The sequence below is a fragment of the Pleurodeles waltl genome, chromosome 6 (assembly GCF_031143425.1).
Source record: "Pleurodeles waltl isolate 20211129_DDA chromosome 6, aPleWal1.hap1.20221129, whole genome shotgun sequence".
Taxonomy (NCBI): domain Eukaryota; kingdom Metazoa; phylum Chordata; class Amphibia; order Caudata; family Salamandridae; genus Pleurodeles; species Pleurodeles waltl.
Genome location: NC_090445.1, coordinates 698,682,849 through 698,704,328, shown reverse-complemented (window position 1 = coordinate 698,704,328; position 21,480 = coordinate 698,682,849). Strand labels below are relative to the sequence as shown.

At 34.1% G+C, this 21,480-nt stretch overlaps 1 protein-coding gene across 1 annotated transcript in view; it reads left to right on the top strand.

Moving 5' to 3' along the window:
* LOC138301685 (putative uncharacterized protein DDB_G0282133) overlaps positions 1 to 21,480 on the top strand; it is a 198,864-nt gene that overhangs the window by 111,294 nt on the left and 66,090 nt on the right. The window contains exons 38-43 of the mRNA XM_069242200.1: positions 2,331 to 2,390; positions 5,363 to 5,422; positions 8,397 to 8,456; positions 14,465 to 14,524; positions 17,772 to 17,831; positions 20,806 to 20,865. Of these exons, the coding sequence (XP_069098301.1) occupies positions 2,331 to 2,390; positions 5,363 to 5,422; positions 8,397 to 8,456; positions 14,465 to 14,524; positions 17,772 to 17,831; positions 20,806 to 20,865 (360 nt within the window). The remainder of the gene's footprint in view (positions 1 to 2,330; positions 2,391 to 5,362; positions 5,423 to 8,396; positions 8,457 to 14,464; positions 14,525 to 17,771; positions 17,832 to 20,805; positions 20,866 to 21,480) is intronic.

The window sequence follows — 21,480 nt, the reverse complement described above, 5'->3', positions numbered from 1 at the left end:
ACCTTTGCCAGAAGTAGCAGTATAATTTGGCATGGGTGTATCAATTTACTTCTGAAACATAGTCTCCGAATTAATGGATTTTAGTACTGTAAGTCTCCCATTTTCAACATAAACTTTCAACTATATCACCATCAAAAGCGCTGGAATACAAGAATAGCAATTATAGGTAAAAACTAATTGAATATAATATCTTTAAACTTGCCAAGGTTGATATAAAATAAAGGAAAGCATTAAGAGCACACCAGGTCTTTGAAAATTAAGAATATATGCCTAATCCCGTCATTGGACCCAATGCAGTAATTCAACCCAATGCTGCAATTAACTCAAATTGTTTGATTTCATAAATACTACCTGGAAAAAAAAATTATAAACACATATAAGAATTCAGAACACTTGCTAACTTTGAAAATCTCTACCATAATTTCCAGTCACTATGGCAACATATCTTTCCTAAATAGTCCTAGCCCTAGATTGTGGCCTTCATATTCATTCTTTCCATTGTTTCACTGCTTATTTGAGCATGACCTTTGAAGGAAGTGAAATGCAGGACACACATCCTAAAGCAAATGTAATATTGGATATTTATAGAAAGGTGAAAGCTTTCCTTTGTAGAGTATTACATTTTTCTATAAAAAACGATGGATCTGACTCTCAAACTGCACATTGTGGGATGTCTTTTAGTACTACAAACCACACTACATGAGGTACTATAAAATGTAAGTTTTACCTAATATTTGGTGTGGAGTTTGCTCCCTGACTGTCTAGTCTTCTTCCAAGTAAGTATATGTTTTAGTAGTGAACGTGGGACGGACACAGGGATGAGTGGTAAAAGGAAAAGACTTACTACTAAAGTTGATGTGATTAAGGAAGAGTAAGAGGGGTTTAAGGAGAGTCAGGGAAGGGTTTAGGGAGGTATGCCAACCACCAGCATAAGAGTGAGCCAAATGCATTAGTCACATGGTGGAGACAAGTTACTAACATTTCTGTACTAAGTTTCCAAGTTGAGTTTATCAATATCAAAAGTAGTAAACTTACAATAAAGAGTAAACATTCACAAAACTGTAACTTACATTTACAAATCAGGCCCATGGTTACTAGCAGCTGCGTTCCTATTCATGACAAAATCAGAGCTGGTGAAATATACATCAATTTAGGGTGAATTTACGTAAATATTCTTTCACAATTGCCTTTTTTTAATTCAACTGAAACATACATTTATAAGGTTAAATAAATCTTCTCTATCATTTTAGAGACAACAACCATAACTAAACCATCAACTCAAACACCAGAAATAACAGCAAAAACCAATCCAGGTAAACAGACAAAGACAATTGTAACTTTTCTACTTCTCTGACAAAAAGGTCATTGGAATGTGCTTACCTGGGTTACATAAAAGGTCTTACCTTGACATACTTCACCACATATGTTCTTATATCAAGTATGACAAACATGATTACTTACTTCATATGTTAAACAGATTGTGTAAATGGTCATTTGTGTCAGCCTTAGAAAAATCGAGTATAAAATAATTAGGCCATTCGAAAATATCTTGCTATCGCTGAAAATCTCAGACAAATTGTTGATGTAGGCTTTATAGGTATTGCCCATAATCTGATTGAGCTACCGGTGTCAAATTCCAAAACAATATCCTTCCAGTGAAAAGGGTGGTTTAGTATCACATAACCCCAATTAGTATTGCAGAAGAATACATCTCTATATTGACTATATTTATTGGAGCCTTGCTTCTGACAAACTTCAAAATATTCAGTGGGAGTGATGGGAATATATGAGTAAGTTTTACTTTCATTTCAATGACTTGAATTTTCTATCATTTTATTGATAAGTACATATGTCTAGGTTATTAGCTAGCAAGTGTCCATGGAATGATCTATCCTTCCTTAGCGCATTCTTGAAAGAATAATGAATTTCATTGGGAAATTACCCTCTCTTCGTGTCATAGAAATTTTCCTTTTATTTAGCTCTTTATGACGCTCATGGCTACCATGAAAAGTTTTAGTGAAATTTGTCAACTGATCCAATCTTTCTGAGTGACCTAGAAATCGTTTTTAGTGACATGTTCTACCTTTGCAAATTGCAAGAAATGTATTAAGATAGTCATCTGTAATAATGTGTTTGCCTTCATCCATAGTCCATGGCATGGATTTAAAGAGTGAGGTTTGATCGTTTCAACTAGCATACCTGGATGACAGCTCAACAATGAGCATTATTAACTTTTATGAGACATATTCATGGTTTCCTTCCATTCCCACTTCAAGAAATACACCCATAGAAATAAAGCTTATATAAGTAACATTTTTCTTTTTCATTAGAAACAACTTCTTCAAAAACATCACAAGCGCCACATGCAACAACGGGAACATCTTCTCCAGGTAAATGCAGCTTTACACACTTTATTTTTTATGCCTATCTGTGCAGCAAGAGTGGGTCCACATAATATATATATTTCTCTGGTAGCTGCCTGTTCAAATAAGCTCATTATTTTCTATTTGCAAAATCTATTCATGTTCTGTTTTTCTTCTAACATAAAGAGATGCACCTAAAGAACTAACATTCACTTAAATAGCTTTTTTTGATTTTGATAGAGACAACAGCTTCAAAAACATCACAAACTCCACAAGCGACCACAGGAACATTCCCTCCAGGTAAATGTTGTTTGGTATACCTTTTTATTCCCATCTTTCTTTGCAACAAGAAGGGGGCTTAAGAAGGGCATGATACTATTTCCATTATTAAGAGCAAGAAGAGAGAGTTGTTGTACACTTATGTTCTCTAAGTTTAGGAATATATTCTTCAATCTCTTATATTTCTTTTTTTCACTTCAATGCAGTATAAGGCACATTCATAAAGTTAAAAGCAATGTAGAGCGATATTAGCTTGAGTAAAACTTTCCATTGTGAGACTTCTCTTTTTTTTCTTCTAAATACGAAGTAAATAACATTTCCCTCACAGCCATGACTAACAGGACTGTTCTGGAATTGGAATTTGTTATAGATGTCAATTCAATGAATATGTTTACCTTTGCCAGAAGTAGCAGTATAATTTGGCATGGGTGTATCAATTTACTTCTGAAACATAGTCTCCGAATTAATGGATTTTAGTACTGTAAGTCTCCCATTTTCAACATAAACTTTCAACTATATCACCATCAAAAGCGCTGGAATACAAGAATAGCAATTATAGGTAAAAACTAATTGAATATAATATCTTTAAACTTGCCAAGGTTGATAGAAAATAAAGGAAAGCATTAAGAGCACACCAGGTCTTTGAAAATTAAGAATATATGCCTAATCCCGTCATTGGACCCAATGCAGTAATTCAACCCAATGCTGCAATTAACTCAAATTGTTTGATTTCTTAAATACTACCTGGAAAAAAAAATTATAAACACATATAAGAATTCAGAACACTTGCTAACTTTGAAAATCCCTACCATAATTTCCAGTCACTATGGCAACATATCTTTCCTAAATAGTCCTAGCCCTAGATTGTGGCCTTCGTATTCATTCTTTCAATTGTTTCACTGCTTATTTGAGCATGACCTTTGAAGGAAGTGAAATGCAGGACACACATCCTAACGCAAATGTAATATTGGATATTTATAGAAAGGTGAAAGCTTTCCTTTGTAGAGTATTACATTTTTCTATAAAAAACAATGGATCTGACTCTCAAACTGCACATTGTGGGATGTCTTTTAGTACTACAAACCACACTACATGAGGTACTATAAAATGTAAGTTTTACCTAACTTATGGTGTGGAGTTTGCTCCCTGACTGTCTAGTTTTCTTCCAAGTAAGTATATGTTTTAGTAGTGAACGTGGGACGGACACGGGGATGAGTGGTAAAAGGAAAAGACTTACTACTAAAGTTGATGTGATTAAGGAAGAGTAAGAGGGGTTTAAGGAGACTCAGGGAAGGGTTTAGGGAGGTATGCCAACCACCAGCATAAGAGTGAGCCAAATGCATTAGTCACATGGTGGAGACAAGTTACTAACATTTCTGTACTAAGTTTCCAAGTTGAGTTTATCAATACCAAAAGTAGTAAACTTACAACAAAGAGTAAACATTCACAAAACTGTAACTTACATTTACAAATCAGGCCCATGGTTACTAGCAGCTGCGTTCCTATTCATGACAAAATCAGAGCTGCTGAAATATAGATCAATTTAGGGTGAATTTACGTAAATATTCTTTCACAATTGCCTTTTTTTAATTCAACTGAAACATACATTTATAAGGTTAAATAAATCTTCTCTATCATTTTAGAGACAACAACCATAACTAAACCATCAACTCAAACACCAGAAATAACAGCAAAAACCAATCCAGGTAAACAGACAAAGACAATTGTAACTTTTCTACTTCTCTGACAAAAAGGTCATTGGAATGTGCTTACCTGGGTTACATAAAAGGTCTTACCTTGACATGCTTCACCACATATATTCTTATATCAAGTATGACAAACATTACTCACTTCATATGTTAAACAGATTGTGTAAATGGTCATTTGTGTCAGCCTTAGAAAAATCGAGTATAAAATAATTAGGCCATTAGAAAATATCTTGCTATCGCTGAAAATCTCAGACAAATTGTTGATGTAGGCTTTATAGGTATTGCACATAATCTGATTGAGCTACCGGTGTCAAATTCCCAAAAAATATCCTTCCAGTGAAAAGGGTGGTTTAGTATCACATAACCCCAATTAGTATTGCAGAAGAATACATCTCTATATTGACTATATTTATTGGAGCCTTGCTTCTGACAAACTTCAAAATATTCAGTGGGAGTGATGGGAATATATGAGTAAGTTTTACTTTCATTTCAATGACTTGAATTTTCTATCATTTTATTGATAAGTACATATGTTTAGGTTATTAGCTAGCAAGTGTCCATGGAATGATCTATCCTTCCTTAGCGCATTCTTGAAAGAATAATGAATTTCATTGAGAAATTACCCTCTCTTCGTGTCATAGAAATTTTCCTTTTATTTAGCTCCTTATGACGCTCATGGCTACCATGAAAAGTTTTAGTGAAATTTGTCAACTGATCCAATCTTTCTGAGTGACCTAGAAATCGTTTTTAGTGACATGTTCTACCTTTGCAAATTGCAAGAAATGTATTAAGCTAGTCATCTGTAATAATGTGTTTGCCTTCATCCATAGTCCATTGCATGGATTTAAAGAGTGAGGTTTGATCGTTTCAACTAGCATACCTGGATGACAGCTCACCAATGAGCATTATTAACTTTTATGAGACATATTCATGGTTTCCTTCCATTCCCACTTCAAGAAATACACCCATAGAAATAAAGCTTATATAAGTAACATTTTTCTTTTTCATTAGAAACAACTTCTTCAAAAACATCACAAGTGCCACATGCAACAACGGGAACATCTTCTCCAGGTAAATGCAGCTTTACACACTTTATTTTTTATGCCTGTCTGTGCAGCAAGAGTGGGTCCACATAATATATATATTTCTCTGGTAGCTGCCTGTTCAAATAAGCTCATTATTTTCTATTTGCAAAATCTATTCATGGTCTGTTTTTCTTCTAACATAAAGAGATGCACCTAAAGAACTAACCTTCACTTAAATAGCTTTTTTTGATTTTGATAGAGACAACAGCTTCAAAAACATCACAAACTCCACAAGCGACCACAGGAACATTCCCTCCAGGTAAATGTTGTTTGGTATACCTTTTTATTCCCATCTTTCTTTGCAACAAGAAGGGGGCTTAAGAAGGGCATGATACTATTTCCATTATTAAGAGCAAGAAGAGAGAGTTGTTGTACACTTATGTTCTCTAAGTTTAGGAATATATTCTTCAATCTCTTACATTTCTTTTTTTCACTTCAATGCAGTATAAGGCACATTCATAAAGTTAAAAGCAATGTAGAGCGATAGTAGCATGAGTAAAACTTTCCATTGTGAGACTTCTCTTTTTTTTCTTCTAAATACGAAGTAAATAACATTTCCCTCACAGCCATGACTAACAGGACTGTTCTGGAATTGGAATTTGTTATAGATGTCAATTCAATGAATATGTTTCCTTTGCCAGAAGTAGCAGTATAATTTGGCATGGGTGTTTCAATTTACTTCTGAAACATAGTCTCCGAATTAATGGATTTTAATACTGTAAGTCTCCCATTTTCAAAATAAACTTTCAACTATATCACCATCAAAAGCGCTGGAATACAAGAATAGCAATTATTGGTAAAAACTAATTGAATATAATATCTTTAAACTTGCCAAGGTTGATAGAAAATAAAGGAAAGCATTAAGAGCACACCAGGTCTTTGAAAATTAAGAATATATGCCTAATCCCGTCATTGGACCCAATGCAGTAATTCAACCCAATGCTGCAATTAACTCAAATTGTTTGATTTCATAAATACTACCTGGAAAAATGTTTTATAAACACATATAAGAATTCAGAACACTTGCTAACTTTGAAAATCCCTACCATAATTTCCAGTCACTATGGCAACATATCTTTCCTAAATAGCCCTAGCCCTAGATCGTGGCCTTCATATTCATTCTTTCCATTGTTTCACTGCTTATTTGAGCATGACCTTTGAAGGAAGTGAAATGCAGGACACACATCCTAAAGCAAATGTAATATTGGATATTTATAGAAAGGTGAAAGCTTTCCTTTGTAGAGTATTACATTTTTCTATAAAAAACGATGGATCTGACTCTCAAACTGCACATTGTGGGATGTCTTTTAGTACTACAAACCACACTACATGAGGTACTATAAAATGTAAGTTTTACCTAACATTTGGTGTGGAGTTTGCTCCCTGACTGTCTAGTCTTCTTCCAAGTAAGTATATGTTTTAGTAGTGAACGTGGGACGGACACGGGGATGAGTGGTAAAAGGAAAAGACTTACTACTAAAGTTGATGTGATTAAGGAAGAGTAAGAAGGGTTTAAGGAGAGTCAGGGAAGGGTTTAGGGAGGTATGCCAACCACCAGCATAAGAGTGAGCCAAATGCATTAGTCACATGGTGGAGACAAGTTACTAACATTTCTGTACTAAGTTTCCAAGTTGAGTTTATCAATATCAAAAGTAGTAAACTTACAACAAAGAGTAAACATTCACAAAACTGTAACTTACATTTACAAATCAGGCCCATGGTTACTAGCAGCTGCGTTCCTATTCATGACAAAATCAGAGCTGCTGAAATATACATCAATTTAGGGTGAATTTACGTAAATATTCTTTCACAATTGCCTTTTTTTAATTCAACTGAAACATACATTTATAAGGTTAAATAAATCTTCTCTATCATTTTAGAGACAACAACCATAACTAAACCATCAACTCAAACACCAGAAATAACAGCAAAAACCAATCCAGGTAAACAGACAAAGACAATTGTAACTTTTCTACTTCTCTGACAAAAAGGTCATTGGAATGTGCTTACCTGGGTTACATAAAAGGTCTTACCTTGACATACTTCACCACATATGTTCTTATATCAAGTATGACAAACATGATTACTTACTTCATATGTTAAACAGATTGTGTAAATGGTCATTTGTGTCAGCCTTAGAAAAATCGAGTATAAAATAATTAGGCCATTCGAAAATATCTTGCTATCGCTGAAAATCTCAGACAAATTGTTGATGTAGGCTTTATAGGTATTGCCCATAATCTGATTGAGCTACCGGTGTCAAATTCCAAAACAATATCCTTCCAGTGAAAAGGGTGGTTTAGTATCACATAACCCCAATTAGTATTGCAGAAGAATACATCTCTATATTGACTATATTTATTGGAGCCTTGCTTCTGACAAACTTCAAAATATTTAGTGGGAGTGATGGGAATATATGAGTAAGTTTTACTTTCATTTCAATGACTTGAATTTTCTATCATTTTATTGATAAGTACATATGTCTAGGTTATTAGCTAGCAAGTGTCCATGGAATGATCTATCCTTCCTTAGCGCATTCTTGAAAGAATAATGAATTTCATTGGGAAATTACCCTCTCTTCGTGTCATAGAAATTTTCCTTTTATTTAGCTCTTTATGACGCTCATGGCTACCATGAAAAGTTTTAGTGAAATTTGTCAACTGATCCAATCTTTCTGAGTGACCTAGAAATCGTTTTTAGTGACATGTTCTACCTTTGCAAATTGCAAGAAATGTATTAAGATAGTCATCTGTAATAATGTGTTTGCCTTCATCCATAGTCCATGGCATGGATTTAAAGAGTGAGGTTTGATCGTTTCAACTAGCATACCTGGATGACAGCTCACCAATGAGCATTATTAACTTTTATGAGACATATTCATGGTTTCCTTCCATTCCCACTTCAAGAAATACACCCATAGAAATAAAGCTTATATAAGTAACATTTTTCTTTTTCATTAGAAACAACTTCTTCAAAAACATCACAAGCGCCACATGCAACAACGGGAACATCTTCTCCAGGTAAATGCAGCTTTACACACTTTATTTTTTATGCCTATCTGTGCAGCAAGAGTGGGTCCACATAATATATAAATTTCTCTGGTAGCTGCCTGTTCAAATAAGCTCATTATTTTCTATTTGCAAAATCTATTCATGGTCTGTTTTTCTTCTAACATAAAGAGATGCAATTAAAGAACTAACCTTCACTTAAATAGCTTTTTTTGATTTTGATAGAGACAACAGCTTCAAAAACATCACAAACTCCACAAGCGACCACAGGAACATTCCCTCCAGGTAAATGTTGTTTGGTATACCTTTTTATTCCAATCTTTCTTTGCAACAAGAAGGGGGCTTAAGAAGGGCATGATACTATTTCCATTATTAAGAGCAAGAAGAGAGAGTTGTTGTACACTTATGTTCTCTAAGTTTAGGAATATATTCTTCAATCTCTTATATTTCTTTTTTTCACTTCAATGCAGTATAAGGCACATTCATAAAGTTAAAAGCAATGTAGAGCGATATTAGCATGAGTAAAACTTTCCATTGTAAGACTTCTCTTTTTTTTCTTCTAAATACGAAGTAAATAACATTTCCCTCACAGCCATGACTAACAGGACTGTTCTGGAATTGGAATTTGTTATAGATGTCAATTCAATGAATATGTTTACCTTTGCCAGAAGTAGCAGTATAATTTGGCATGGGTGTATCAATTTACTTCGGAAACATAGTCTCCGAATTAATGGATTTTAGTACTGTAAGTCTCCCATTTTCAACATAAACTTTCAACTATATCTCCATCAAAAGCGCTGGAATACAAGAATAGCAATTATAGGTAAAAACTAATTGAATATAATATCTTTAAACTTGCCAAGGTTGATAGAAAATAAAGGAAAGCATTAAGAGCACACCAGGTCTTTGAAAATTAAGAATATATGCCTAATCCCGTCATTGGACCCAATGCAGTAATTCAACCCAATGCTGCAATTAACTCAAATTGTTTGATTTCATAAATACTACCTGGAAAAAAAAATTATAAACACATATAAGAATTCAGAACACTTGCTAACTTTGAAAATCCCTACCATAATTTCCAGTCACTATGGCAACATATCTTTCCTAAATAGTCCTAGCCCTAGATTGTGGCCTTCATATTCATTCTTTCCATTGTTTCACTGCTTATTTGAGCATGACCTTTGAAGGAAGTGAAATGCAGGACACACATCCTAACGCAAATGTAATATTGGATATTTATAGAAAGGTGAAAGCTTTCCTTTGTAGAGTATTACATTTTTTTAAAAAAAACAATGGATCTGACTCTCAAACTGCACATTGTGGGATGTCTTTTAGTACTACAAACCACACTACATGAGGTACTATAAAATTTAAGTTTTACCTAACTTATGGTGTGGAGTTTGCTCCCTGACTGTCTAGTTTTCTTCCAAGTAAGTATATGTTTTAGTAGTGAACGTGGGACGGACACGGGGATGAGTGGTAAAAGGAAAAGACTTACTACTAAAGTTGATGTGATTAAGGAAGAGTAAGAGGGGTTTAAGGAGACTCAGGGAAGGGTTTAGGGAGGTATGCCAACCACCAGCATAAGAGTGAGCCAAATGCATTAGTCACATGGTGGAGACAAGTTACTAACATTTCTGTACTAAGTTTCCAAGTTGAGTTTATCAATACCAAAAGTAGTAAACTTACAACAAAGAGTAAACATTCACAAAACTGTAACTTACATTTACAAATCAGGCCCATGGTTACTAGCAGCTGCGTTCCTATTCATGACAAAATCAGAGCTGCTGAAATATACATCAATTTAGGGTGAATTTACGTAAATATTCTTTCACAATTGCCTTTTTTTAATTCAACTGAAACATACATTTATAAGGGTAAATAAATCTTCTCTATCATTTTAGAGACAACAACCATAACTAAACCATCAACTCAAACACCAGAAATAACAGCAAAAACCAATCCAGGTAAACAGACAAAGACAATTGTAACTTTTCTACTTCTCTGACAAAAAGGTCATTGGAATTTGCTTCCTGGGTTACATAAAAGGTCTTACCTTGACATACTTCACCACATATGTTCTTATATCAAGTATGACAAACATGATTACTTACTTCATATGTTAAACAGATTGTGTAAATGGTCATTTGTGTCAGCCTTAGAAAAATCGAGTATAAAATAATTAGGCCATTCGAAAATATCTTGCTATCGCTGAAAATCTCAGACAAATTGTTGATGTAGGCTTTATAGGTATTGCACATAATCTGATTGAGCTACCGGTGTCAAATTCCCAAAAAATATCCTTCCAGTGAAAAGGGTGGTTTAGTATCACATAACCCCAATTAGTATTGCAGAAGAATACATCTCTATATTGACTATATTTATTGGAGCCTTGCTTCTGACAAACTTCAAAATATTCAGTGGGAGTGATGGGAATATATGAGTAAGTTTTACTTTCATTTCAATGACTTGAATTTTCTATCATTTTATTGATAAGTACATATGTCTAGGTTATTAGCTAGCAAGTGTCCATGGAATGATCTATCCTTCCTTAGCGCATTCTTGAAAGAATAATGAATTTCATTGGGAAATTACCCTCTCTTCGTGTCATAGAAATTTTCCTTTTATTTAGCTCTTTATGACGCTCATGGCTACCATGAAAAGTTTTAGTGAAATTTGTCAACTGATCCAATCTTTCTGAGTGACCTAGAAATCGTTTTTAGTGACATGTTCTACCTTTGCAAATTGCAAGAAATGTATTAAGATAGTCATCTGTAATAATGTGTTTGCCTTCATCCATAGTCCATGGCATGGATTTAAAGAGTGAGGTTTGATCGTTTCAACTAGCATACCTGGATGACAGCTCACCAATGAGCATTATTAACTTTTATGAGACATATTCATGGTTTCCTTCCATTCCCACTTCAAGAAATACACCCATAGAAATAAAGCTTATATAAGTAACATTTTTCTTTTTCATTAATAACAACTTCTTCAAAAACATCACAAGCACCACATGCAACAACGGGAACATCTTCTCCAGGTAAATGCAGCTTTACACACTTTATTTTTTATGCCTATCTGTGCAGCAAGAGTGGGTCCACATAATATATATATTTCTCTGGTAGCTGCCTGTTCAAATAAGCTCATTATTTTCTATTTGCAAAATCTATTCATGGTCTGTTTTTCTTCTAACATAAAGAGATGCACCTAAAGAACTAACCTTCACTTAAATAGCTTTTTTTGATTTTGATAGAGACAACAGCTTCAAAAACATCACAAACTCCACAAGCGACCACAGGAACATTCCCTCCAGGTAAATGTTGTTTGGTATTCCTTTTTATTCCCATCTTTCTTTGCAACAAGAAGGGGGCTTAGGAAGGGCATGATACTATTTCCATTATTAAGAGCAAGAAGAGAGAGTTGTTGTACACTTATGTTCTCTAAGTTTAGGAATATATTCTTCAATCTCTTACATTTCTTTTTTTCACTTCAATGCAGTATAAGGCACATTCATAAAGTTAAAAGCAATGTAGAGCGATATTAGCATGAGTAAAACTTTCCATTGTGAGACTTCTCTTTTTTTTCTTCTAAATACGAAGTAAATAACATTTCCCTCACAGCCATGACTATCAGGACTGTTCTGGAATTGGAATTTGTTATAGATGTCAATTCAATGAATATGTTTACCTTTGCCAGAATTAGCAGTATAATTTGGCATGGGTGTTTCAATTTACTTCTGAAACATAGTCTCCGAATTAATGGATTTTAATACTGTAAGTCTCCCATTTTCAACATAAACTTTCAACTATATCACCATCAAAAGCGCTGGAATACAAGAATAGCAATTATTGGTAAAAACTAATTGAATATAATATCTTTAAACTTGCCAAGGTTGATAGAAAATAAAGGAAAGCATTAAGAGCACATCAGGTCTTTGAAAATTAAGAATATATGCCTAATCCCGTCATTGGACCCAATACAGTAATTCAACCCAATGCTGCAATTAACTCAAATTGTTTGATTTCATAAATACTACCTGGAAATTTTTTTTATAAACACAGATAAGAATTCAGAACACTTGCTAACTTTGAAAATCCCTACCATAATTTCCAGTCACTATGGCAACATATCTTTCCTAAATAGTCCTAGCCCTAGATTGTGGCCTTCATATTCATTCTTTCCATTGTTTCACTGCTTATTTGAGCATGACCTTTGAAGGAAGTGAAATGCAGGACACACATCCTAAAGCAAATGTAATATTGGATATTTATAGAAAGGTGAAAGCTTTCCTTTGAAGAGTATTACATTTTTCTATAAAAAACGATGCATCTGACTCTCAAACTGCACATTGTGGGATGTCTTTTAGTACTACAAACCACACTACATGAGGTACTATAAAATGTAAGTTTTACCTAACATTTGGTGTGGAGTTTGCTCCCTGACTGTCTAGTCTTCTTCCAAGTAAGTATATGTTTTAGTAGTGAACGTGGGACGGACACGGGGATGAGTGGTAAAAGGAAAAGACTTACTACTAAAGTTGATGTGATTAAGGAAGAGTAAGAGGGGTTTAAGGAGAGTCAGGGAAGGGTTTAGGGAGGTATGCCAACCACCAGCATAAGAGTGAGCCAAATGCATTAGTCACATGGTGGAGACAAGTTACTAACATTTCTGTACTAAGTTTCCAAGTTGAGTTTATCAATATCAAAAGTAGTAAACTTACAACAAAGAGTAAACATTCACAAAACTGTAACTTAATTTACAAATCAGGCCCATGGTTACTAGCAGCTGCGTTCCTATTCATGACAAAATCAGAGCTGCTGAAATATACATCAATTTAGGGTGAATTTACGTAAATATTCTTTCACAATTGCCTTTTTTTAATTCAACTGAAACATACATTTATAAGGTTAAATAAATCTTCTCTATCATTTTAGAGACAACAACCATAACTAAACCATCAACTCAAACACCAGAAATAACAGCAAAAACCAATCCAGGTAAACAGACAAAGACAATTGTAACTTTTCTACTTCTCTGACAAAAAGGTCATTGGAATGTGCTTACCTGGGTTACATAAAAGGTCTTACCTTGACATACTTCACCACATATGTTCTTATATCAAGTATGACAAACATGATTACTTACTTCATATGTTAAACAGATTGTGTAAATGGTCATTTGTGTCAGCCTTAGAAAAATCGAGTATAAAATAATTAGGCCATTCGAAAATATCTTGCTATCGCTGAAAATCTCAGACAAATTGTTGATGTAGGCTTTATAGGTATTGCCCATAATCTGATTGAGCTACCGGTGTCAAATTCCAAAACAATATCCTTCCAGTGAAAAGGGTGGTTTAGTATCACATAACCCCAATTAGTATTGCAGAAGAATACATCTCTATATTGACTATATTTATTGGAGCCTTGCTTCTGACAAACTTCAAAATATTCAGTGGGAGTGATGGGAAAATATGAGTAAGTTTTACTTTCATTTCAATGACTTGAATTTTCTATCATTTTATTGATAAGTACATATGTCTAGGTTATTAGCTAGCAAGTGTCCATGGAATGATCTATCCTTCCTTAGCGCATTCTTGAAAGAATAATGAATTTCATTGGGAAATTACCCTCTCTTCGTGTCATAGAAATTTTCCTTTTATTTAGCTCTTTATGACGCTCATGGCTACCATGAAAAGTTTTAGTGAAATTTGTCAACTGATCCAATCTTTCTGAGTGACCTAGAAATCGTTTTTAGTGACATGTTCTACCTTTGCAAATTGCAAGAAATGTATTAAGATAGTCATCTGTAATAATGTGTTTGCCTTCATCCATAGTCCATGGCATGGATTTAAAGAGTGAGGTTTGATCGTTTCAACTAGCATACCTGGATGACAGCTCACCAATGAGCATTATTAACTTTTATGAGACATATTCATGGTTTCCTTCCATTCCCACTTCAAGAAATACACCCATAGAAATAAAGCTTATATAAGTAACATTTTTCTTTTTCATTAGAAACAACTTCTTCAAAAACATCACAAGCGCCACATGCAACAACGGGAACATCTTCTCCAGGTAAATGCAGCTTTACACACTTTATTTTTTATGCCTATCTGTGCAGCAAGAGTGGGTCCACATAATATATACATTTCTCTGGTAGCTGCCTGTTCAAATAAGCTCATTATTTTCTATTTGCAAAATCTATTCATGGTCTGTTTTTCTTCTAACATAAAGAGATGCAATTAAAGAACTAACCTTCACTTAAATAGCTTTTTTTGATTTTGATAGAGACAACAGCTTCAAAAACATCACAAACTCCACAAGCGACCACAGGAACATCTTCTCCAGGTAAATGCAGCTTTACACACTTTATTTTTTATGCCTATCTGTGCAGCAAGAGTGGGTCCACATAATATATATATTTCTCTGGTAGCTGCCTGTTCAAATAAGCTCATTATTTTCTATTTGCAAAATCTATTCATGGTCTGTTTTTCTTCTAACATAAAGAGATGCACCTAAAGAACTAACCTTCACTTAAATAGCTTTTTTTGATTTTGATAGAGACAACAGCTTCAAAAACATCACAAACTCCACAAGCGACCACAGGAACATTCCCTCCAGGTAAATGTTGTTTGGTATACCTTTTTATTCCCATCTTTCTTTGCAACAAGAAGGGGGCTTAAGAAGGGCATGATACTATTTCCATTATTAAGAGCAAGAAGAGAGAGTTGTTGTACACTTATGTTCTCTAAGTTTAGGAATATATTCTTCAATCTCTTATATTTCTTTTTTTCACTTCAATGCAGTATAAGGCACATTTATAAAGTTAAAAGCAATGTAGAGCGATGTTAGCATGAGTAAAACTTTCCATTGTGAGACTTCTCTTTTTTTTCTTCTAAATACGAAGTAAATAACATTTCCCTCACAGCCATGACTAACAGGACTGTTCTGGAATTGGAATTTGTTATAGATGTCAATTCAATGAATATGTTTACCTTTGCCAGAAGTAGCAGTATAATTTGGCATGGGTGTATCAATTTACTTCTGAAACATAGTCTCCGAATTAATGGATTTTAGTACTGTAAGTCTCCCATTTTCAACATAAACTTTCAACTATATCACCATCAAAAGCGCTGGAATACAAGAATAGCAATTATAGGTAAAAACTAATTGAATATAATATCTTTAAACTTGCCAAGGTTGATAGAAAATAAAGGAAAGCATTAAGAGCACACCAGGTCTTTGAAAATTAAGAATATATGCCTAATCCCGTCATTGGACCCAATGCAGTAATTCAACCCAATGCTGCAATTAACTCAAATTGTTTGATTTCATAAATACTATCTGGAAAAAAAAATTATAAACACATATAAGAATTCAGAACACTTGCTAACTTTGAAAATCCCTACCATAATTTCCAGTCACTATGGCAACATATCTTTCCTAAATAGTCCTAGCCCTAGATTGTGGCCTTCATATTCATTCTTTCCATTGTTTCACTGCTTATTTGAGCATGACCTTTGAAGGAAGTGAAATGCAGGACACACATCCTAACGCAAATGTAATATTGGATATTTATAGAAAGGTGAAAGCTTTCCTTTGTAGAGTATTACATTTTTCTATAAAAAACAATGGATCTGACTCTCAAACTGCACATTGTGGGATGTCTTTTAGTACTACAAACCACACTACATGAGGTACTATAAAATGTAAGTTTTACCTAACATATGGTGTGGAGTTTGCTCCCTGACTGTCTAGTCTTCTTCCAAGTAAGTATATGTTTTAGTAGTGAACGTGGGACGGACACGGGGATGAGTGGTAAAAGGAAAAGACTTACTACTAAAGTTGATGTGATTAAGGAAGAGTAAGAGGGGTTTAAGGAGACTCAGGGAAGGGTTTAGGGAGGTATGCCAACCACCAGCATAAGAGTGAGCCAATGCATTAGTCACATGGTGGAGACAAGTTACTAACATTTCTGTACTAACTTTCCAAGTTGAGTTTATCAATATCAAAAGTAGTAAACTTACAACAAAGAGTAAACATTTACAAAACTGTAACTTACATTTACAAATCAGGCCCATGGTTACTAGCAGCTGCGTTCCTATTCATGACAAAATCAGAGCTGCTGAAATATACATCAATTTAGGGTGAATTTACGTAAATATTCTTTCACAATTGCCTTTTTTTAATTCAACTGAAACATACATTTATAAGGTTAAATAAATCTTCTCTATCATTTTAGAGACAACAACCATAACTAAACCATCAACTCAAACACCAGAAATAACAGCAAAAACCAATCCAGGTAAACAGACAAAGACAATTGTAACTTTTCTACTTCTCTGACAAAAAGGTCATTGGAATGTGCTTACCTGGGTTACATAAAAGGTCTTACCTTGACATACTTCACCACATATGTTCTTATATCAAGTATGACAAACATGATTACTTACTTCATATGTTAAACAGATTGTGTAAATGGTCATTTGTGTCAGCCTTAGAAAAATCGAGTATAAAATAATTAGGCCATTCGAAAATATCTTGCTATCGCTGAAAATCTCAGACAAATTGTTGATGTAGGCTTTATAGGTATTGCACATAATCTGATTGAGCTACCGGTGTCAAATTCCAAAAAAAGATCCTTCCAGTGAAAAGGGTGGTTTAGTATCACATAACCCCAATTAGTATTGCAGAAGAATACATCTCTATATTGACTATATTTATTGGAGCCTTGCTTCTGACAAACTTCAAAATATTCAGTGGGAGTGATGGGAATATATGAGTAAGTTTTACTTTCATTTCAATGACTTGAATTTTCTATCATTTTATTGATAAGTACATATGTCTAGGTTATTAGCTAGCAAGTGTCCATGGAATGATCTATCCTTCCTTAGCGCATTCTTGAAAGAATAATGAATTTCATTGGGAAATTACCCTCTCTTCGTGTCATAGAAATTTTCCTTTTATTTAGCTCTTTATGACGCTCATGGCTACCATGAAAAGTTTTAGTGAAATTTGTCAACTGATCCAATCTTTCTGAGTGACCTAGAAATCGTTTTTAGTGACATGTTCTACCTTTGCAAATTGCAAGAAATGTATTAAGATAGTCATCTGTAATAATGTGTTTGCCTTCATCCATAGTCCATGGCATGGATTTAAAGAGTGAGGTTTGATCGTTTCAACTAGCATACCTGGATGACAGCTCAGCAATGAGCATTATTAACTTTTATGAGACATATTCATGGTTTCCTTCCATTCCCACTTCAAGAAATACACCCATAGAAATAAAGCTTATATAAGTAACATTTTTCTTTTTCATTAGAAACAACTTCTTCAAAAACATCACAAGCGCCACATGCAACAACGGGAACATCTTCTCCAGGTAAATGCAGCTTTACACACTTTATTTTTTATGCCTATCTGTGCAGCAAGAGTGGGTCCACATAATATATATATTTCTCTGGTAGCTGCCTGTTCAAATAAGCTCATTATTTTCTATTTGCAAAATCTATTCATGGTCTGTTTTTCTTCTAACATAAAGAGATGCACCTAAAGAACTAACCTTCACTTAAATAGCTTTTTTTGATTTTGATAGAGACAACAGCTTCAAAAACATCACAAACTCCACAAGCGACCACAGGAACATTCCCTCCAGGTAAATGTTGTTTGGTATACCTTTTTATTCCAATCTTTCTTTGCAACAAGAAGGGGGCTTAAGAAGGGCATGATACTATTTCCATTATTAAGAGCAAGAAGAGAGAGTTGTTGTACACTTATGTTCTCTAAGTTTAGGAATATATTCTTCAATCTCTTATATTTCTTTTTTTCACTTCAATGCAGTATAAGGCACATTCATAAAGTTAAAAGCAATGTAGAGCGATATTAGCATGAGTAAAACTTTCCATTGTGAGACTTCTCTTTTTTATCTTCTAAATACGAAGTAAATAACATTTCCCTCACAGCCATGACTAACAGGACTGTTCTGGAATTGGAATTTGTTATAGATGTCAATTCAATGAATATGTTTACCTTTGCCAGAAGTAGCAGTATAATTTGGCATGGGTGTATCAATTTACTTCTGAAACATAGTCTCCGAATTAATGGATTTTAGTACTGTAAGTCTCCCATTTTCAACATAAACTTTCAACTATATCACCATCAAAAGCGCTGGAATACAAGAATAGCAATTATAGGTAAAAACTAATTGAATATAATATCTTTAAACTTGCCAAGGTTGATAGAAAATAAAGGAAAGCATTAAGAGCACACCAGGTCTTTGAAAATTAAGAATATATGCCTAATCCCGTCATTGGACCCAATGCAGTAATTCAACCCAATGCTGCAATTAACTCAAATTGTTTGATTTCATAAATACTACCTGGAAAAAAAAATTATAAACACATATAAGAATTCAGAACACTTGCTAACTTTGAAAATCCCTACCATAATTTCCAGTCACTATGGCAACATATCTTTCCTAAATAGTCCTAGCCCTAGATTGTGGCCTTCATATTCATTCTTTCCATTGTTTCACTGCTTATTTGAGCATGACCTTTGAAGGAAGTGAAATGCAGGACACACATCCTAACGCAAATGTAATATTGGATATTTATAGAAAGGTGAAAGCTTTCCTTTGTAGAGTATTACATTTTTTTTTTAAAAACAATGGATCTGACTCTCAAACTGCACATTGTGGGATGTCTTTTAGTACTACAAACCACACTACATGAGGTACTATAAAATGTAAGTTTTACCTAACGTATGGTGTGGAGTTTGCTCCCTGACTGTCTAGTTTTCTTCCAAGTAAGTATATGTTTTAGTAGTGAACGTGGGACGGACACGGGGATGAGTGGTAAAAGGAAAAGACTTACTACTAAAATGATGTGATTAAGGAAGAGTAAGAGGGGTTTAAGGAGACTCAGGGAAGGGTTTAGGGAGGTATGCCAACCACCAGCATAAGAGTGAGCCAAATGCATTAGTCACATGGTGGAGACAAGTTACTAACATTTCTGTACTAAGTTTCCAAGTTGAGTTTATCAATACCAAAAGTAGTAAACTTACAACAAAGAGTAAACATTCACAAAACTGTAACTTACATTTACAAATCAGGCCCATGGTTACTAGCAGCTGCGTTCCTATTCATGACAAAATCAGAGCTGCTGAAATATACATCAATTTAGGGTGAATTTACGTAAATATTCTTTCACAATTGCCTTTTTTTAATTCAACTGAAACATACATTTATAAGGTTAAATAAATCTTCTCTATCATTTTAGAGACAACAACCATAACTAAACCATCAACTCAAACACCAGAAATAACAGCAAAAACCAATCCAGGTAAACAGACAAAGACAATTGTAACTTTTCTACTTCTCTGACAAAAAGGTCATTGGAATGTGCTTACCTGGGTTACATAAAAGGTCTTACCTTGACATACTTCACCACATATGTTCTTATATCAAGTATGACAAACATGATTACTTACTTCATATGTTAAACAGATTGTGTAAATGGTCATTTGTGTCAGCCTTAGAAAAATCGAGTATAAAATAATTAGGCCATTCGAAAATATCTTGCTATCGCTGAAAATCTCAGACAAATTGTTGATGTAGGCTTTATAGGTATTGCACATAATCTGATTGAGCTACCGGTGTCAAATTCCAAAAAAAGATCCTTCCAGTGAAAAGGGTGGTTTAGTATCACATAACCCCAATTAGTATTGCAGAAGAATACATCTCTATATTGACTATATTTATTGGAGCCTTGCTTCTGACAAACTTCAAAATATTCAGTGGGAGTGATGGGAATATATGAGTAAGTTTTACTTTCATTTCAATGACTTGAATTTTCTATCATTTTATTGATAAGTACATATGTCTAGGTTATTAGCTAGCAAGTGTCCATGGAATGATCTATCCTTCCTTAGCGCATTCTTGAAAGAATAATGAATTTCATTGGGAAATTACCCTCTCTTCGTGTCATAGAAATTTTCCTTTTATTTAGCTCTTTATGACGCTCATGGCTACCATGAAAAGTTTTAGTGAAATTTGTCAACTGATCCAATCTTTCTGAGTGACCTAGAAATCGTTTTTAGTGACATGTTCTACCTTTGCAAATTGCAAGAAATGTATTAAGATAGTCATCTGTAATAATGTGTTTGCCTTCATCCATAGTCCATGGCATGGATTTAAAGAGTGAGGTTTGATGGTTTCAACTAGCATACCTGGATGACAGCTCACCAATGAGCATTATTAACTTTTATGAGACATATTCATGGTTTCCTTCCATTCCCACTTCAAGAAATACACCCAGAGAAATAAAGCTTATATAAGTAACATTTTTCTTTTTCATTAGAAACAACTTCTTCAAAAACATCACAAGCGCCACATGCAACAACGGGAACATCTTCTCCAGGTAAATGCAGCTTTACACACTTTATTTTTTATGCCTATCTGTGCAGCAAGAGTGGGTCAACATAATATACATATTTCTCTGGTAGCTGCCTGTTCAAATAAGCTCATTATTTTCTATTTGCAAAATCTATTCATGGTCTGTTTTTCTTCTAACATAAAGAGATGCACCTAAAGAACTAACCTTCACTTAAATAGCTTTTTTGATTTTGATAGAGACAACAGCTTCAAAAACATCACAAACTCCACAAGCGACCACAGGAACATTCCCTCCAGGTAAATGTTGTTTGGTATACCTTTTTATTCCCATCTTTCTTTGCAACAAGAAGGGGGCTTAAGAAGGGCATGATACTATTTCCATTATTAAGAGCAAGAAGAGAGAGTTGTTGTACACTTATGTTCTCTAAGTTTAGGAATATATTCTTCAATCTCTTATATTTCTTTTTTTCACTTCAATGCAGTATAAGGCACATTCATAAAGTTAAAAGCAATGTAGAGCGATATTAGCATGAGTAAAACTTTCCATTGTGAGACTTCTCTTTTTTTTCTTCTAAATACGAAGTAAATAACATTTCCCTCACAGCCATGACTAACAGGACTGTTCTGGAATTGGAATTTG